At 47.2% G+C, this 21,336-nt stretch overlaps 1 protein-coding gene across 2 annotated transcripts in view; it reads right to left on the bottom strand.

Annotated features, from left to right (window-relative positions):
• The window catches only part of LOC134958186 (inter-alpha-trypsin inhibitor heavy chain H3-like), a 449,083-nt gene that overhangs the window by 427,537 nt on the left and 210 nt on the right, over positions 1–21,336 (bottom strand). The window contains exon 1 of one of the 2 annotated variants that reach the window (XM_063940617.1): positions 3,843–4,082. The exons of the other annotated variant lie outside the window; for it this stretch is intronic. Coding sequence (XP_063796687.1) covers positions 3,843–3,935 — 93 coding nt within the window. The 5' untranslated portion in view covers positions 3,936–4,082. Of the gene's footprint in view, positions 1–3,842; positions 4,083–21,336 lie in introns of those variants that run through there. 2 annotated transcript variants of the gene reach the window in all.

The following is a 21,336-nucleotide window of genomic DNA, read 5'->3' as shown; positions in this document are numbered from 1 at the left end:
ATCGTCCCTCTGGAGCTAATGTCCAGTAGCCAAGAAGCCCAATCCACTCTGCACGCAGGTGAGTTCGCTTCTTCTCCCCTTAGTCCCTCGATGCAGTGAGCCTGTTGCCAGCAGGACTCACTGAAAATAAAAAAACCTAAGTCTAACTTTTACTCTAAGCAGCTCAGGAGAGCCACTTAGATTGCACCCTTCTCGGCCGGGCACAAAAACCTAACTGAGGCTTGGAGGAGGGTCATAGGGGGAGGAGCCAGTGCACACCAGCTAGTCCTAAAGCTTTTACTTTTTGTGCCCTGTCTCCTGTGGAGCCGCTAATCCCCATGGTCCTTACGGAGTCCCCAGCATCCACTTAGGACGTCAGAGAAAAATCTTACCAAGTATTAATAAGCTGCCTCACTGAGACTTTAATAATAAACTATGGCAATAGGTGGCATGCTATTGCAGCAATAAGTTACCTATCACTCTGTATGTATTAATAAATAGAGAAGACTCCTATGTCTCTCCACAAATTTTAAACCTGCCCCTTCCCCTAACACACAACATAACATGGCTTTGCTAAAGTGCACCTTATATCTGAGTAACTCTGAACTAAAGGCCTAATTCATACTTGTATGCAAGCCTGATGGTTTGCGTACAGACATGATGGTTGTGGGTCTGCGCAGGTGCAAGACCCGTTCTGATATCACTTACAGCCCTCTGTCAGCCACAGCATGATTGACATGCTGCGCAATTTGGGGGCAGAGCAGGGGGGCGGCACTCTCACTTTGCCCCAAATTTGAAGGTGTGACGCGTCCAGGGTCTGCGTCTTCGGATGCAGACTTACTGGACCCGGATATCCAGATTGGACGGCCAGCCTGCGTAAACTTCGGCTAACCGCTGCCTAAAACCATCGCGAATCGTGACCAGTGGTCACAATGGAAACAATGGTGATCCGAGGCTGCGTCCACAGATACAACACTCAGATCTTGCTAATGCTATCAGGAGGTGTCTACCTCCTACAGGCGCCTCCTGCTGCATTTGGATTTTAACACACAGAATCTCATTGCTGCTGCCCAGAGCCGGCCCTAACCAATATGATGCCCTAGGCAAGATTTTGGCTGGTGCCCCCTAGCACCACCGCTAGTTCCGCCTCTGACCTTGCATCTCTTTCCCAGCACCATCACCCCTCATCCATAGCAGTCCTTATTTTGGTATTTGTACCCCCTATATTTTAAATAGGAACAGTTCGCACATTTGGCGCACAGCCCAAAAAGGGGTGTGTTTTTGCTGGCAAGGGGCATGGCCACACAATAGTAACCCCAATTCCAATTACGCCACACACTACTGCAACTTTATTCACATTAGAACATGTGATAGTGTCCATAATTCATATTACATCCCACAGTAGTATCACTTTACCTTATAAACATTACTCCTCACAGTAGAGCCCCTTATTCACATTACATCACACTGAATTGCTCCTTATTCACATGACACCACACCCTATTGCTCTTTATTCACATTAGATGACACAGTAGTGCCCTTTCTATATGCAACGCCACATAGTAGAGCACCTTATACACATAATGCTGCACAGTAATGTCCCTTACACATATGAGACACATTATTAATGTCCTTATAAACATAATGCGCCTTACACATTATGACAACCTTTATTAATGCCCTTTTACACATAATGTCCCTTACACATATGCTTCACAATATTAATGCCCTTATACACATAATGACACACATAGTGCCCCTACACATTTGCTGCACATTATTATTGCCCCTATACACATAATGACAGACATACAGTAGTACCCTGTTACACATATGCCGCACATTATTAATGCCCTTATACACATAATAAAACACATAGTGCCCCTTACACATATGTTGCACATTATTAATGCATTTTTACATGACACACATAATGCTCCTTACAAATATTCCAAACACTACTGCACAACCAACCCACTCACATGCACACAGCACTCACACTGCCACTAACACAGCACTCACACTGCCACTAACACCTCTGCCTCTGCTTGGATACAGATGTGTCCTCATAAATCTTCCCTCAATGCTAACATCGGGCACTTTTTATGAAAATGCATCTTATTTGCATTGCTATGTGACTAGGATGCACAAGCAGTTTCTGCTGATTAAAATGATATGCAGCATGCCTATGTACTGTGTGAGACTGGCTGTATCTGCATATGAAATGCTACACACAGAATATAGGCATGCCACATATCATTTTAATCAGTAGAAGCTGCTGATGCCCCTAGACATATCAAATGCCCTAGGCAATTGCCTAGTTTGCCTATGCCTATGGCTGACTCTGCTGCTGCCTTGCAGCTGTGCAGTTACATACAATCAGGAATTTGGCCCTAAATTAGGCCCAGGTTGTGAAGTGAATTTTAAAGAAGTAAAAGATAACAGATAAAAAGCCTGTCAGACCGACAGATATTTACTTTGGAATTAAAAAAAGCGCAGTGGGAGCGCTGGGAGAGTGTATTAATGACAATTTTAATTAAAATACTGTGGTATAGATAGCATTACACAAATAAACATGTAAAAATAAAATATAAAACCAAACAATGTTATAAGTTTCCTATAATAGGGAGATATTTACTTTATCTGACATGCAGCACGTATTGTGGCCATGCACTGAGACATCTCAGTCGGGCATGTCTGAACGTCCAATCATTACTTATCAGTTGCCGGCATACTCTATACGAATACTGCCCCAAGCAATCGATCATTAGCAGATCAGGGCAATAATCACATCAGTTTTGACCTCCTTAAGCAGAAGAGGTGCGATACTTTGAAGTGTGCCAACATGGTACATTGGGGAAAATGAATGCTGAAATGTATTTTGATTGTACATATGTGTATTATGTAAATGAAACATGAAAATGTTTATGTAATGCGTGCACCATAGTTACCGACTTTACAGCTGCCCCCACCGGGGAGGGCGCAGCCAGGTCGGCACAGTGCCCTATGGCATGTGCAGTGTCTCCATTTGAACATGGCTGCTGTGGCTGAGAACGCAGCCTCTTTCACCAACATGCCCATAACACGCCCATGCGACAAAAGTAAGGAAGGATATACAGTACTTAGCCGCTGCACCCTTCTTCATCAGTGTTATAACATCGATGAAGATGGGTACGGCGGCTGAGTAATGCACTGGGGGACGGAGCTATGAGCTTTGCACGCTGCATAAGTTAAGAAGACAATAAAAAAAAACCATCACTGCATTTGCTATCGATAGTAGATAACCATCAGACCTCTGCCATCGATGGCAAAATCATCAACCATCAGTGTCAAACTATCAATGATTGCTGGACATTTCTAAAAGATAAGAAGCAATAAATGTGAAAGGAAGAGGCAGGCAAATTGTGGCTCTTACACGGTTATGAAACTTCATAATTTTTCTATCATTACATAATGTACTTATAGTTCTGCTATAGTAGTTCCACAATAGATGTAAAGTCACAGATATTCTAAGTCAGGGCAGATTTAGTACTGACAACCCCTATGTAACTCTCCTTGCTATCTGCTCTCCTTTCCATGTTTTGTTTATCTATTTTCTTCCGGTATTCATTCCACACAGAGCTCCCTCCCATCGCCCTGTCTCAGTGCCAATGCTCTTCTATCCCCTGTGTTCACTTCTTCTGGTTTATGCTCCCCCTTACAAGTTACCCACCCTGTTTGTTTTCTTCTTGCAATGTGTTAACCCCTCACTCTCTCTTGTGTTCTGTCCACATCTGTTTTCTATTCTACTATGCTCATATTCTTAAACGCACATCTCATCCAAATATTGATAACCAAATATATATATAGTCATTTATACTGACCTGAATGTTTCTCAGTCCTTCAATAAGATAGTCACAATTTATCGGAGACAGAACATAAAAAAACAAAACATAACCCAGCAGGAAATTATCCATTTGGAAATGCTTTGTTTGGCTGAAACCAAGAGTTATATATAATATTTAAAAAAAGTTGATAAATAATAGGAGGTCAAATATTGCACATCTACCACAGCAGACTATTTATAATATGCCATCTGTGGGACAAATTTCTAAAAAATGCATGAAGCAGGGGTTTCTAGTTACCCAGACCACCACCTACCCAAAGCTCCAATCACATTATCTGCTGATGCTGACTGCTGGGAACCAGGAACCTCCCAGTTCTCTGTAATATAGTAAGACATTGTATACTATCTAGGTGAGGTGGTTAGATTGATGTAAAGTGGGTTAATATTAACGTGTAGTTTTATATTAAGATACAGCTTACTTTATGCACCATCATTTTTTAATTCTAAATTTTAATACATTATGTAAATTTTACATTTCTAATTCTAGTTTTCATATCTGCCTAACTTCTGTCCTGCATTGTTTTCAGGCTGTACATAGGGATAACTGCACTGCACCCAGGGCTGCCATCAGAAATTGTGGGTCCTCGGACTGCGAGAATAGGCAGGGCCCCTACCCCCCTCACCTTCTGCCCCCCCTGCAGAACATCAGGTGGCGCCCCTAGGCATGACCGTGATGGGGCGGGACCACAACAGCAGCAGCACAGGGAAGGAGTCCGGAGCAGGCAGCCATAGAGGGACAGCTATGGCGGTATTTCATATTTGGAGCAGACCACGAGCATACCTCGCAACTGTTCCGATTCCAGCGGGACAGTTCTACTAATTTGGACACTGTCCCGCTGTCCCACCCGTGGGCTGCAGTGTCCCGCTGGTGGGGTGCAGTTGGGAGATCCTGTGATCACCGCTGCTCTGCTCAGCAAAGTAGCCGGTGATCACTGAATTAGATGCCGTGCGCATGTGCATGGCATCTAAACAGTGCGGGGAGTTAGACGGCGGCTGCCCAGCTGCTCAGGGAGCACTGGCCATGCCCCCCAAAAACGGAGGTCATGCGCCATGGCCCTGCCCCCTTCTGTCGATGCCCCGCCACTTCTTTTGGACCCTTTAGCGTCTAAAAAGTTGCGAGGTATGAACGAGCCAATCAGAGCTAGCGAACTGGCAGCCAATCAGTAGCTGCTGCTGTGGACGCTCCTGATTTGCTGCCCATCCGCAAGCTCCGATTCGCTAAAGACCAGCTCCAAATTAAAAATTCTGCAGCTGTCCCTCTATGGCAGCCTGCGGTGCACTCCAATCCACACTGCTGCCATGAAGGTCCTCTCGCGGTCCAGGCCTGGGACTGGAGTCTCGGCAGTTCCCCCACTAATGGCGTCCTGACTGCACCACTTCTCTTTATGGAATTTTCAGCATGGACAAGTGTACCTCAATTGTTTTGTATTTTCTGTGTAGTTTTGTAGTAGACCAGCACCTGTATATCTCCGTGCAGTTCTCCACTGAGTATATAGGCTTCTGGTTGCTCTAGGCACAGAGGGGCAGATGTATTAACCTGGAGAAGGCATAAGGAAGTGATAAACCAGTGATATGTGCAAGGTGATAAAGGCAGCAGCCAGTCAGATCCTAACTGTTAATTTACATATTGGAGCTGATTGGCTGGTGTGTTTATCACCTTGCACATATCACTGGTTTATCACTTCCTTATGCCTTCTCCAGGTTAATACATCTGCCCAGTGGCGTAACTACTGCCCCCGCAGTCCTCGCGGTGGCTTGGGAGCGAGGGGCTGCGGGGGCGCCACTGATTTAGCAGACTGACATGCGGACGAGCCGTCCGCATGTCAATCTGCGGTCTCCTTCCCTCCGCTGCTGTAAGGAGGGACACGGAGGGCACAGCGCGCGCCTCTCCCGTGTCCCTCCGTCCTGCGTCTCCGGCGGGTCTAATAAAGGAAGTGCCGTTCGTGAGCTCTGATTGGCTCACGAACCGGCACTTCCTTTAACAGACCCGCCGGAGACGCAGGACGGAGGGACACAGGAGAGGCGCGCGCTGTGCCCTCCGTGTCCCTCCAACACAAAACAGGGGGGGAGCGGGGGCACACTGGGGGAGCATGGGGGGCACTGGGGGAGCATATGCGGCACAGGGGGAGGGGGGCTTATGTGGCACTGGGGGCATATGCGGCACAGGGGGAGGGGGGGCTTATGTGGCACTGGGGGCATATGTGGCACAGGGGGAGGGGGGCTTATGTGGCACTGGGGGCATATGTGGCACAGGGGGAGGAGGGCTTACATGGCACTGGGGGCATATGTGGCACAGGGGGAGGGGGGCTTATGTGGCACTGGGGGGGTATATGTGTACCTGGCACATGGGGGGAAGGGGGCTGTATTTGGCACTGGGGGCATGTGAGTACCTGGCACTATGGGGGAATATCTGGCACTGGGGTCATATGTTGCACTGGGAGAGCACAGCCCTAGCAACAAGCACTACCCCCTGGCAACGAGCATGACACCCAGTGCATGAAACCCCTGGCAACGAGCATGACACCCAGTGCATGAAACCCCTGGCAACGAGCATGACACCCTGAGCATGAAAACCCCTGGCACCGTGCATGAAACCCCTGGCAACGAGCAGGTAATTTAAAAGTAATTAGAAGCCTTACTGTAGGACTTAATGTGTAATGGGCATTACGGTGTGTAGCATAATGTATCACGGACATTGCGGTGTGTGTCATAATGTGTCACAGGCATTATGGTGTGTGGTATACTATATCACGGGCATTGTGGTATGTGGTATAATGTCTCAGGGGCATTGCAGTGTGGCATAATGTATAACGGGCATTGCAGTGTGTGGCATAAGGTATAACGGGCATTGCAGTATGTGTCACAGGCATTACGGTGTATGGTATACTATATCACGAGCATTGTGATATGTGGTATAATGTCTCAGGGTCATTGCAGTGTGTGGCATAATGTATCACGGACATTGCGGTGTGTGTCATAATGTGTCAGGCATTACGGTGTGTTGTATAATATATCACGAGCATTGTGGTATGTGGTATAATGTCTCAGGGTCATTGCGGTGTGTGTCATAATGTGTCACAGACATTGTATGTGCTATAATGTATCAGGGGCATTGCAGTGTGTAGCATAATGTATAACGGGCATTGCAATTCCTGTCATAATGTGTCACAGGCATTACGGTGTGTGGCATAGTGTGTCGGGGGCATTACGGTGTGCATTATTGTGTGTGGCATAATTTCTAAGGGCCATTGCAGTGGGTGTGGTTCATCAAATCGACAGTATCTAGGTCGACAATGTTTAGGTCGACCACTATAGGTCGACATTCACTAGGTCGACAGGGTTTCTAGGTCGACATGTGCTAGGTCGACAGGTCTAAAGGTCGACATGAGGATTTTTTTTTTTTTGGTGTTGTTTTCTTCGTAGAGTGACCGGGATCCCAAATTAGTGTACCGCGTCCCCTCGCATGGCTCGCTTCGCTCGCCATGCTTCGGGCATGGTGCCTTCGCTCCGCTACCGCTTCGCTCGGCACAGATTACCGTTCCAATCGTAGTCCACGTGGATCGTAAAGTATGAAAAAATTCAAAAAAAGAAAAAAAATGTGAAAAACTCGTGTCGACCTTTAGACCTGTCGACCTAACACATGTCGACCTAGAAACCCTGTCGACATTCCATCCATGTCGACCTAGTGACTGTCGACCTATAGTGGTCGACCTAAACATTGTCGACCTAGATACTGTCGATCTTCAGACCGGATCCCCATTGCAGTATGTGGCATAATGTCTAAGGGCCATTGCAGTATGTGGCATAATGTATACTGGGCATTACTATAAGGAGGAAAAATGACAAATAATGTAAGGGGCATGAATCAGGATTATTTTTCTTTCCTGTGGTGGCTAACGTCTGAGCGTGCAGGTTGCAAAACTGGGGTATGAGGTAGTCTTTTCCTGCAATGCCAAGCCCCTTTATGCGTAACCACATCCATTTCAACGAAGCCACGCCCCCTTTTTTGCTGTGCGCGCCTTCGGCGCACGCATGTTTATCCATTTTCTATTCCCAATTATGGGGGATGGGGGGGGGGGGGCGCCGAATAATTTTTTTGGCTTGGGGGAGAAAAATTTCTAGTTACGCCACTGCATCTGCCCCAGAGTCCTCTTGCCGCCGGGGCATACAAAACCAAAAAAAGGGGTGACCCGGCACTGGTCATATAGGGATACACATTTAATCTGAGAAAAACCAAGATTGAACGATTTTATACATAAATTCTCAAATCTATGTCCAGTTTGGTGGTGCGCCCAGAGCCAGAAAAAACATATGTCAAAAAAGGGAGAAGAAAGAAGGCTCTTGTGTGATGCTCTACATCACTTCATATGATGTGTGGTATGTGACATCAACAGCAGCATCACCACTTGTTTCTAATTTTCAATAACTTTCTCCTGAGATTGTGTATAGTTCAATCTGAAGAACAAACATTAGTCTTCAAAGTACATACATAGATTTAGGTCCTTGTAATATATTTGTGCAGTTTCCTGACAAACAGAATGAACCTTAATCTGTTTTGTTTATAAGTTTTGACCTTGACGAATTTACCATTCAATTGACCATATATTGGTTTCATTAATACAGATTGTCTGTACTGGTCGGGTCGAAATTGATGTACGACTGTGAAGTGTCTACAACCTTTCTTATCTCATTTTCTGAGGCAGGACCAGAACATTTTACCATATTTTTCACAATTCAACCCAATGTGCGCAGAACTTACTTTGGATCATATTTTCTATAATGGGCAATTACACTGATCTTAAAGAATATCGCAATAAAGTTATGTTTTATCAGCATTTCTTATGAATAACTTGATAAATATTGTAAGTTATTTCAATTAAATAAGAGTGCGCCCACACAAGAGCCTTCTTTCTTCTCCCTTTTTTGGGGCATACAAACAAAACCACAGGTCTGCAGAGGACTTGACAAACACGTTGTATCTAAGCCCATTTTTCCTCCAAAATTGCATTCATCCATAGGCTGCTTGTGTGTTCTGTATTTCACTGATTCATTTTACTTGCTTGTACAGTATTACTTTGTGTTTGATTGTATCATCCATTGCATTGTATGTTGTGTCTGTGTTGTTATAGTTAGAACATCTGTATTATGGAGTTAAAGTAGTGCAATAAGGGCCTAATTTAGGGTTGTTTGCAAAAGCAAAATCTTTCTCCAATGGGCAAAACCATGTGCACTGCAGGTGGGGCAGATATAACATGTACAGAGAGAGTTAGATTTGGGTGGGTTATATTGTTTCTGTGCATGGTACACACTAAGCGATTTCAACTTAATAAATAAACAATAACGACATAAATGTCATTATCGTTTATTTTTAGGCTTAAATCGTCCAGTGTGTATGGGGGCAACATTGGTGACCGATGAACGATGCGCACTCCCACACGTATTTCCGAAATCACCAATATTGAGCTGACATGCAGCTCAACCCGTCAATGTCGGGCTGAGCTGCATGTTCGGGAATGCCGGCGATGACGTCACTGAATGCTATCGTTGAACGATAAAGTTCAGTGTGTACGCACTATATCCTTGAACGCTACATCATTCAACTATATAGTCGTTCACTGCCAGCAATTCCTAATTGCGTAGTGTTTACCGCCTTCACTCTTCGCACATGTTATATCTGCCCCACCTCCAGTGCACGTGGTTTTGCCCATTAGAGAAAGATTTTGGTTTTGCAATCAACCCTGAATTAAGCCTTGTGGTCCTAACTCAGAGATGTACATAAATCTCTGATGTTTTAGTTCTGGGACTGGGATGTTGCAGTGCCCCAAAAGTCACAGCATGATTGACATGCTGCTGGTGTTTGGGAGCAGCAACAACAGGCAGTGTTACAGAAAATGGGGTGCGTCAGCCCCCGTTTTCTGGAACTTTACTGACTCCAGCAGCATTATTTAAGTGGACATTCTGAGTAAACTGAGGTTTATACAGATGTCCAATGTTCACGTAGAGAGATCTAATGCTTCGTCTTTGGATGCAACAGTGGAACACCTAAGCCGGCAGTGGGCATCTATTTACACAAGATGCCGCCTGCTGCTTTTGCATATTTTAGCACTGACGCTGCATACAAACACAGGGGCTGTTCTTCAGTGTCTGAATCAGCCCCTGTGTTAGGACAGAGTGCCCTGCACTGTCTCTGACAGTGGACTTCTGGAGGCACAACCTACACAGTGTGGCCAAGCTACTGCTTTGGGGGTCCGGCCTGATCAACAGTGATTGGCAGCACAGCAAACACTGGGGTAGTGTGTGTCAGGAGCCGGCGGCTTACTTCTGGTGTTGGGGTCCAGGGTCTGCCAGTCCGGCTGCTGACTATGTTGCGGGGGACGCGAAGGGGGCTAGCGGCAGTGACTGTCAGCTTCCGGAGCTGTGGAACAGGAGTATAGGCGCACCCTTGTATGTCCTCAGTGCGGGTGGCCGATCTGTTGGAGTCCAAATATCTGTGGCCAATGGCTGGGACTCTGTGGAATGTCCAGCCAATCCCTGGCAGCTTTCTTTTACAAAAGGGGGCAGTTCTGGCTATAACACTGCCAGTGCTTTAAGTTACTTCCCAAAGTAGAAGCACCAGCTCTGAGCTCCTTCAAGAATTTCCTGTGACCATTTCCTTGTTCTTTTGCAGTCTTTTCAACAATAGAATAAGCAAATTGCGCCTGTAAGAATGTGTGCAAGAGATGAGTGAAAATGGAGCTTTTATGCAAAAAAAAGGGTTCTTTACTTGGTTAAATGGTAAACATAAATTGTAGGTAGTGACACAATATGTATAAATCTTTGCTTCTGGCTACAGATTATGCATATTCTCAATCGTATCTATTTGCCATGGTGGAAGATGATAGAAGCTTAGTGTTCTTCCTTCTTTATTTGTGTACACTAAGCTTCTATCATCTTCCACCATGGCAAATAGATATGATTGAGAATATGTGATGAATAATCTAGAGCCAGAAGCAAAGATTTATACATATTGTGTCACTACCCAGGGGCGGATTGGGATCGAACACCAGCCCGGGAAATTTATGGAAGCAGCCCTAATGAGGGCGGAGTCTGTTGAGGGGGAGGGGCCGGTCAAGAGGGCAGGGTCGCTACTCAGAGGTCCTGATTGTGAGATAGACACAGTTGGGGCCCCCTTTGCTTTACGATATGCTATTGTTTACCTGTAACTGTGGCCCTCATTCTGAGTTGATCGTTCGCTAGCTAAATTTAGCAGCTGTGCAAACGCATTGTCGCCACCCACGGGGGAGTGTATTTTCGCTTTGCAAGTTTGCATGTGCAGCCGAGCGACACAATGTTATGCACACCAGTGCCTGCAGGAAAGTACTGGTGTTTGAACTGTTATGCAAAACAGATGGACTCACAGACAAACTGGGGGATATGACATAATGTACACAGAAGGTGATAGGGTAACAAAATACACACAAAGTGAACAGAGAAGCCCAGAGGCTAAGGAACTGGGTATCTCCCTTGTATTAGAACTGCTCAGATGGAAAAGCAAGATGTTGTGTTTTAATACGTAGAGAACCCGAAATGCTGTTGCTAAGGGCAACAGCAAAACCCTAAAGGGTTACCAGCGGGTGTGGCAGTAAATGTCACGATCCGGGTATCTGGACGCCATTACTTACCCTTCAGATGCCTCCTAAGGCGGGCTCAGCGTTCCAGGACCAGATTCCGCTGTTCCTGAGTTTCCACATGCAGAGTGTCAGAGTGGTGTTTTCATCAGCCGCGGCCTCCGCTGTGCCCGCGTGGTTAAATGTGCATCTATCAGCCTGGCGTCTCCTGTCTCCGGTGGCCGGCGCCGCCATTACTGTTTCCCAGACCACATGGATTACAAACCAAACTTCCCTCCAAGTGTCTGCATGGGCGCAGCCATCTTGGATTCTGTCATCTGATCATTTCCACCAATCTGCTGTTTGTATTGTTGATTTGCATAATTGCCTAGCCAACCCCTTCCTTGCTGCAGGTATAAGTAAGCTGTGCCTGAGCAAGGAAGACGTCAGTGCTTTGGTTGTCAAACCTAGTTCCTGTTTGTCTCTCTTCTATGATTGTCTTCCAGGTTCCAGCTCCTGTCTCAAGACTTCCACCATAGAGACCCGCACCAGCATTCCACCTGCGGTGTAGCCTGACTCTCCAATCCATTGTGGATTCATCTGTTTCCAGCTACAACACTACCTGCTTCCAGCCTCAGCTTCCAGCAGAATACAGCTTCCCTTAAAGGGCCGGTGTCCTTTCTACACTTTACCACTCTCCACCGGAATTATTATTTCTCCGCTCTCAAGTTCTACATTTCAGTTCACATTTCATCGCTCCCAAAGTTCATTTATTATTTAACTGGTTCCAGCCAGTATCCACTCCGTGCTAACAACAGTCTGGTTCCAGCCAGTATCCACAGCAGCTGTTTTACCTTCAGCAACCCAGCTCTTCCTGGAACACCAGCTGGTACAATCCTGGGTTATCTCCATTGCTACAGCCGGGCCTGGTAAGGACTTTCCATCTAGAAGATCATAAGAACTATCTCACACTACCAGTGCCTTGTGGCTCCTGCCATGCTGTAGTACTCAGGAACTGTATTTATTCTTTGCTGACTTTTACGTTTTCCTTTATTGCTGCTGTGATGCGGAGTTGTCATAATAAACATCATTGACTTTTATCTAAGTTGTCGTGGTCACGCCTTCGGGCAGTTATTATTCATGTTACTTACATGTCCAGGGGTCTGATACAACCTCCCAGGTTCCGGTACATCTCAGCCCCTACAACTGAGGCTGCCTCCCGTCAGCTCAGGCCCTCAGTTGTGACAGTAAGCACTGACCTAATGAATCCAGCCGGAGACCAGGATCAAGCGGCCAGGCCGATGCAAGAACTGGCAGCCCGACTAGAACATCAGGAGGCTGCACAGGGCCACATCATCCGCTGTCTCCAGGATCTCTCTACTCGGCTGGATGGGATTCAGACCACTCTCCGTGGATCAGGCGCATCTGGTGCGTCAACCACAGTGACTCCAGCTATAACCCCACCCACCTTACCCATTCCTGCTCCACGTCTTCATCTTCCAACGCCAGCAAAATTTGACGGATCTCCAAGATTCTGCAGGGGATTTCTCAACCAGTGTGAGATTCAGTTTGAGCTACAACCTGGCAATTTCCCCAGTGACCGTACAAAAATTGCCTACATTATTTCTCTTCTCAGTGGCTCAGCCCTCGATTGGGCATCACCGTTATGGGAGAGGTCCGACACCCTGCTATCTTCTTACACTGCATTCGTGTCAACATTCAGGCGCATCTTCGACGAGCCAGGCCGGGTAACTTCAGCTTCGTCTGAGATTCTCCGTTTACGCCAGGGATCACGTACTGTAGGACAATATCTTATACAGTTCCAGATCCTGGCATCCGAACTGGCATGGAACGACGAGGCCCTGTATGCTGCATTCTGGCATGGTTTATCCGAGCGTATTAAAGATGAGTTAGCTACCAGAGACTTACCCTCCAAGTTAGATGAGTTAATCTCACTTTGTACGAAAGTTGACTTACGTTTCAGAGAGAGAGCAACTGAGCGTGGAAGATCATCTGCTCCAAAATCTTCTGCTCCTCCTCCTCGCCAACTGTCACCAACTAAAGATGAACCCATGCAAATTGGCCGTTCCCGTTTAACTCCTGCTGAGCGCCGAAGACGTCTCTCCGAGTTTCTCTGTTTGTACTGTGCAGCTCCGTCTCACACCATTAATGCCTGTCCCAAACGTCCGGGAAACTCCAAATCCTAGCTCGCCAAGGAGAGGGCCGGCTAGGAGTAATGATCTCCTCTCCATCTCCTCAAGATTGTAACCTCCCAGTCTCGCTTCAAGTTGCTCAACGTTATCAGAACGTCATTGCCCTCCTGGATTCCGGAGCAGCTGGGAACTTTATTACCGAAGCCTATGTTAAACGGTGGTCCCTACCCACCGAGAGACTTCCTTCGTCCTTTTCCTTAACTGCTGTGGATGGCAGTAAAATTTTTGATACAGTTATTTCTCTAAGGACTCTACCAGTTCGTCTGAGAGTGGGAGTTCTTCATTCCGAACTTATTTCACTTTTAGTGATTCCAAGAGCCACACATCCTGTGGTCCTGGGCCTTCCATGGCTCCGTCTTCACAATCCTACAATTGATTGGACGACTACGCAAATCCTGGCATGGGGTTCCTCCTGTACTAAGACATGTTTGTTTAAAGTGTTGCCTGTCTGTTCCTCCTCCCCCAGGTCGTCTGATGTTCCACCTCCTCCATATCAAGATTTCACGGATGTGTTCAGTAAAGCTTCTGCTGATATCCTTCCCCCTCATAGAGAATGGGACTGCCCGATTGATCTCGTTCCAGGGAAGGTTCCACCTCGAGGCCGAACTTATCCGTTGTCTCTCCCCGAGACGCATTCTATGGAGGAATACATAAAAGAGAACCTAGCAAAGGGGTTCATTCGACCTTCTTCTTCTCCAGCCGGCGCAGGCTTCTTTTTTGTAAAGAAGAAAGATGGTGGTCTGCGGCCGTGCATCGACTACAGAGGTTTGAACGACATTACCATCAAGAACCGCTATCCTTTACCCCTGATTACTGAGCTCTTTGACAGAGTTAGCGGAGCTACCATCTTTACAAAGCTGGACCTGAGAGGTGCATACAATCTCATCCGGATCCGTGAGGGTGACGAGTGGAAGACCGCATTTAACACCCGTGACGGACATTATGAGTACCTCGTCATGCCCTTCGGATTGAGCAATGCTCCAGCTGTCTTCCAGCATTTCGTCAATGAGATCTTCAGAGACATTCTATACCGTCATGTCGTGGTCTATCTAGATGATATCCTCATTTTTGCCAACAATTTAGAGGAACATCGTTTCTGGGTAAAGGAGGTTCTGTCCCGTCTCCGTGTCAATCATCTCTACTGCAAATTAGAGAAATGCGTCTTTGAAGTCAAGTCCATTCCGTTTCTAGGGTACATTGTGTCCGGTTCCGGACTAGAGATGGATCCTGAGAAACTACAAGCAATCCAGAATTGGCCAGTACCCTTAACCCTCAAAGGGGTCCAGAGGTTCTTAGGGTTCGCCAATTATTACCGAAAGTTTATACGAGACTTTTCCACCATTGTGGCGCCTATTACTGCTTTCACCAAGAAGGGTGCTAACCCGTCCAAGTGGTCTGAAGAAGCCATGCAAGCTTTTCATCTTTTAAAACAGAGGTTCATCTCTGCACCTGTCCTGAAACAGCCTGACGTCGACTCTCCTTTCATCTTAGAGGTGGATGCCTCCTCCGTTGGAGTAGGAGCGGTGTTATCTCAGAGGGCTAAAGATGGTCATTTACATCCTTGCAGTTTCTTCTCACGGAAGTTCTCCCCAGCGGAGCGCAACTATGCCATTGGCGACCAGGAGTTGCTAGCCATCAAGCTCGCTCTAGAGGAGTGGAGATATCTGTTGGAGGGAGCTTCTCATTCAATCACCATCCTTACAGACCACAAGAACCTTCTATATCTAAAAGGCGCACAATGTCTCAACCCTCGTCAGGCCAGATGGGCACTTTTCTTTTCCAGGTTCGACTTTAAACTCCAGTTCTGTCCGGGCTCTCAGAATCGCAAGGCCGATGCCCTTTCCCGCTCATGGGAGCAAGAAAATGAGTCAGAGTCTTCAGACAAGCATCCTATTATAAATCCGTTGGCATTCTCCACGGTAGGGATGGACTCTACGCCCCCATCAGGGAAAAGTTTTGTGAAGCCGACACTAAGGAAGAAGCTCATGCATTGGGCCCATGCTTCCCGTTTTGCCGGACATACAGGTATCCAAAAAACCCTGGAGTTTATCTCTAGGTCCTATTGGTGGCCAACTCTGAAAAAGGACGTTTTGGAGTTTATTGCATCTTGCCCAAAGTGTGCTCAACATAAAGTATCCCGCCAGTCGCCTGCGGGGCAACTGGTTCCACTATCTGTTCCCCGTCGACCATGGACCCATTTGTCGATGGATTTTATTACAGATTTGCCCATGTGCAACAAGTTCAATACCATCTGGGTGGTAGTTGACCGGTTCACCAAGATGGCACACTTCATTCCTCTCACCGGTCTTCCGTCAGCTTCCAAGTTGGCTCAAGTATTCATACAAGAGATCTTCCGACTCCACGGTCTTCCAGAAGAAATTATCTCAGATCGAGGAGTTCAATTCACAGCCAAATTCTGGCGAAGTTTATGTCAAGTCCTCCAAGTCAAGTTAAAGTTTTCCACGGCTTACCATCCTCAGACCAATGGTCAAACTGAGAGGGTGAATCAGGACTTGGAGGCCTTCCTCCGCATCTATGTGTCCTCCTCTCAAGATGACTGGGTTCAATTACTTCCCTGGGCCGAGTTCTGTCATAACAACCAGTATCATTCTTCATCTTCTTCAACACCATTCTTCACCAACTTTGGATTCCACCCTAAAGTCCCTGAGTTCCAACCGCTTCCAGCAACTTCTGTTCCCGCAGTGGATATCACCTTGCATCAGTTTGCCAATATCTGGAAGAGCGTACGATCAGCTCTGCTCAAGGCATCGTTCAGGTACAAGAAGTTTGCGGATAAGAAGCGTCGAGCAGTTCCTGCTCTCAAGGTGGGTGATCGGGTATGGTTATCCACGAAGAATTTGAGGTTAAGAGTTCCCAGTATGAAGTTTGCACCTCGCTACATCGGTCCTTTTAAAATTGATCAAGTCATCAATCCTGTTGCTTACAGACTCCAGTTACCTCCCTTCTTAAAAATACCCAGGACATTCCATGTTTCCCTGTTGAAACCGCTAATCTTGAATCGGTTTCATTCCTCACTTCCACCAACTCCGAAAGTCCAAACTCAACGAGGCGTTGAGTATGAAGTGGCCAAGATCCTGGACTCACGTCACCGTTACGGTCAACTTCAGTATCTCATTGACTGGAAGGGCTATGGTCCTGAAGAACGCTCTTGGACCAATGCCTCTGACGTCCATGCTCCTGCCTTGGTCCGAAATTTCCACGCAAAGTTTCCTTTAAAGCCTAAGAAGTGTCCTGGGGCCACTCCTAAAGGGGGGGGTGCTGTCACGATCCGGGTATCTGGACGCCATTACTTACCCTTCAGATGCCTCCTAAGGCGGGCTCAGCGTTCCAGGACCAGATTCCGCTGTTCCTGAGTTTCCACATGCAGAGTGTCAGAGTGGTGTTTTCATCAGCCGCGGCCTCCGCTGTGCCCGCGTGGTTAAATGTGCATCTATCAGCCTGGCGTCTCCTGTCTCCGGTGGCCGGCGCCGCCATTACTGTTTCCCAGACCACATGGATTACAAACCAAACTTCCCTCCAAGTGTCTGCATGGGCGCAGCCATCTTGGATTCTGTCATCTGATCATTTCCACCAATCTGCTGTTTGTATTGTTGATTTGCATAATTGCCTAGCCAACCCCTTCCTTGCTGCAGGTATAAGTAAGCTGTGCCTGAGCAAGGAAGACGTCAGTGCTTTGGTTGTCAAACCTAGTTCCTGTTTGTCTCTCTTCTATGATTGTCTTCCAGGTTCCAGCTCCTGTCTCAAGACTTCCACCATAGAGACCCGCACCAGCATTCCACCTGCGGTGTAGCCTGACTCTCCAATCCATTGTGGATTCATCTGTTTCCAGCTACAACACTACCTGCTTCCAGCCTCAGCTTCCAGCAGAATACAGCTTCCCTTAAAGGGCCGGTGTCCTTTCTACACTTTACCACTCTCCACCGGAATTATTATTTCTCCGCTCTCAAGTTCTACATTTCAGTTCACATTTCATCGCTCCCAAAGTTCATTTATTATTTAACTGGTTCCAGCCAGTATCCACTCCGTGCTAACAACAGTCTGGTTCCAGCCAGTATCCACAGCAGCTGTTTTACCTTCAGCAACCCAGCTCTTCCTGGAACACCAGCTGGTACAATCCTGGGTTATCTCCATTGCTACAGCCGGGCCTGGTAAGGACTTTCCATCTAGAAGATCATAAGAACTATCTCACACTACCAGTGCCTTGTGGCTCCTGCCATGCTGTAGTACTCAGGAACTGTATTTATTCTTTGCTGACTTTTACGTTTTCCTTTATTGCTGCTGTGATGCGGAGTTGTCATAATAAACATCATTGACTTTTATCTAAGTTGTCGTGGTCACGCCTTCGGGCAGTTATTATTCATGTTACTTACATGTCCAGGGGTCTGATACAACCTCCCAGGTTCCGGTACATCTCAGCCCCTACAACTGAGGCTGCCTCCCGTCAGCTCAGGCCCTCAGTTGTGACAGTAAACTCCTTGGTCAGAGATGGAATGATAGACACAAGGAGAATCTCCACAATCCTAATTCTCACTTGCAGTGCACAGGTTTTAGCTTACTGCCACTAAACTGACCCCTGACACCTAGCACAGTGAGACAGGATTAGACAGGCAAGTCTTAGAATACAGCCGCAAACTTGCTAAGTTCACAGAGTAGTAACAGAACCCCAGCAAGCTAAACGACTGACTCCAGTCTTACTGCTAGGTCTGGATTGGCAGAGTGTAATACCAAATCCCCAGGCCTATTTGCAGTAAGCAACAAACAAATACAAAGCTACACAGTACTGGCTAACTTTCATGAACTGACTAACCAACAAAGATTCAGCAGCATCTGCTTACCCTGAAAAGAGGCCTTATAAAGCAGGTGCTGTCCACGCCCCACTCAGACCTCACAGACTGTGAGCACAAAAACCAGCACCGGATCCCCTGCCGTGCACAGAGCCTATAACCACTGCACAGCAAAAGACCCGAACCGGAGTATCAGCTGCGCTCAGGTTACTCCACTAGCACTTGTCTCCCGGTTGCCATGACGACGTGGCAGCACAGGGCAGGAGACCCTAACACACAAACACATTTTGTGCAAAACAAGACCAGCCCTGTAGTTACTTATCCTGTGTTATGATTCTAGCGACGGAGGTCCCGGAATTTACGTCAGATACCCGCCCTGCAAACACCTGGACACGCCTGCGTTTTCCCAAACACTCCCAGAAAACGGTCATTTGCCACCCACAAACGCCCTCTTCCTGTCAATCTCCTTGCGATCGGCTGTGCGAATGGATTCGTCGCTAAAAGCATTGCACAACAATGGTGCTCTTTGTACCCGTACAACGGGCGTGTGCATTGCGGCGCATACACATGCGCAGTTTTGACATTTTTTTTACCTGATCACAGCGCTGCGAAAATCGTCAGCAAGTGATCAACTTAGAATGACCCCCTTTATGCATATGCTGCTACAATACCCTTCCCTGATGCACATCTGTATGTCTGCATATACAAGGACTGATATGCCCACTTTCAGTGTCTACTGACACTGCAGTCATGCCTTTAATCTACTTCTGATTTTACTGATTTTTCATTCTACAAACCCCTTTTATTAACCTTATATGTTTCAAAGTACAGGGAGGAGGAGCACACACTACATACAGCACTGTACAAGGAGGAGGAGCACACACTACATACAGCACAGTACAGGGAGGGAGTACACATAAGTAGTGAAACACAGACACAGGGGACCAGCGCAGCAGAATCTGTCCCAGTGGCCAATCCGCCCCTGATTACATACATAGCCACCATATTACATACATAGACACCACATTATTACATGAATAGCACCACATTATACAAATAGCACTGCGTTACACGTATAGCACCACATTACACGTATAGCACAGCATTACATGAATAGCACTACACGTATAGCACTGCATTACACAAATAGCACCACATAACACGAATAGCACAACATTACAGGTATAGCACCGCACTACACGTATAGCACCGCATTATATGACTAGCACCACATTACATACATAGCCACCGCATTACGGTGGTCATTCCGCGTTGATGGCTAGCTGCATTTGTTTGCAGCGCAGCGATCAGGCTAAAAAACGGCAGTTCTGCGCATGCGTATGTGGCGCAATGCGCACGCCCGACGTACGGGCACAACGAACGATGCAGTTTTGCACATGGTCTAGCGATGCATTTCAGTCGCACTGGTTGCCGCAGAGTGATTGACATGAAGTGGGCATTTCTGGGTGGCAACTGACGGTTTCAGGGAGTGTTCGGAAAAACGCAGGAATGCCAGGGAAAACGCAGGCGTGGCTGGGCGAACGCTGGGTGGGTGTGTGACGTCAAATACGGAACTGAATAGTCTGAAGTGATCGCAAGCACCGAGTAGGTTTTGAGCTACTCTGAAACTACACAAAAATTTTTTGCAGGCGCTCTTCGATAAAACCGTTCGCACTTCTGCTAAGCTAAAATACACTCCCAGTGGGCGGCGGCATATCGTTTGCATGGCTGCTAAAAACTGCTAGCGAGTGATCAACTCGGAATGACCCCCTACATGCGTAGCCACTGCATTACATTTGTAGACACCGCATAAATAGGCCCATCATCATGGACAGACATTGGGCAGCTACAGGGCTGAAGGATGTTGCATTAGAGATTGTCCCAGGGCTGGCTGTGAGTGGTGCCTGGTCAGCTGGCATCCTGAGAACAAAGTACATCCTGCTCCTGTCCAGTCCCCAAACCATACACTATGACCGGGGACACCCTATCCATACTTACCTACTCTCCCGGAAGCTACGGGAGGCTTCCGTTTTTTGGGGTAGCCCCCCGCACTCCCGGAAGAGTGGGCAGGTCTCCCGCATCCTGCTCGCACCCTAGTGATGCGAGCAGGATGGAGAGATAACCTCCCGCATTTGCGCGTCCGTCGGGTGGAGAAGGGGTTAAAATGACGCAAATCTCGTCATTTTAGCCCCGTCCCCTTTCAGCGGACCCGCGAATCGCGCCATTTCCCGCTGCGGGGTGGGGCTTAGTGATGTCACAGTCCGGGCCCAACCCCTGAAGACACCTGCAGCGTCTCCTCTCCAGGCTTCTCCCGGAGAGGAGACTTACAATGTAGGTAAGTATGCACCCTATCCTTTACACCATCATGATAATGCAAATAATGTAATTAAAAATAACCTCTCTGCTGGGTCCCCTTCAGTGCTCAGTCGCCGCTCTGGCCAGTTCAGCGAGAGTGCATGAGCCCGCTAGCCTAACTTCCGGACTGCATTTCAATGAACCACAAGTACTGGAAGCAGTGTGAGCCAGGCCAGCCTGAGTGTGAATCGGCCTGGCTGAGGGGGATATGGGACCAGCCCATCAGAATCTATCATGGTATCCTGGTGGGCCAATCCGCTCCTGGCTATGAGTAACTTCTCCATTATTCCTCTTTTAGAAGGTTTTATACATTTGCAAAACGAATGTTACTTTGCATTGCAAAACGTGACCTTGACACCTGACCTCTATAGTAGCAAACAGCTGTTTCAGCTACTCTCCCATTCAGTTTCTAGTTCATTAGGAATGTACTACATAAGATTTTTTAAAGTTCGAATACTTTACATAATTCCCAACTGTGCGTTCTTGTCCCTAGAAATCAGCCAGAAGATGTC

Source organism: Pseudophryne corroboree, chromosome 9, assembly GCF_028390025.1.
Source record: "Pseudophryne corroboree isolate aPseCor3 chromosome 9, aPseCor3.hap2, whole genome shotgun sequence".
Lineage (NCBI taxonomy): Eukaryota > Metazoa > Chordata > Amphibia > Anura > Myobatrachidae > Pseudophryne > Pseudophryne corroboree.
The sequence above is the reverse complement of the archived record's forward strand: the minus strand, read 5'-3'. Positions and strand labels throughout refer to the sequence as shown.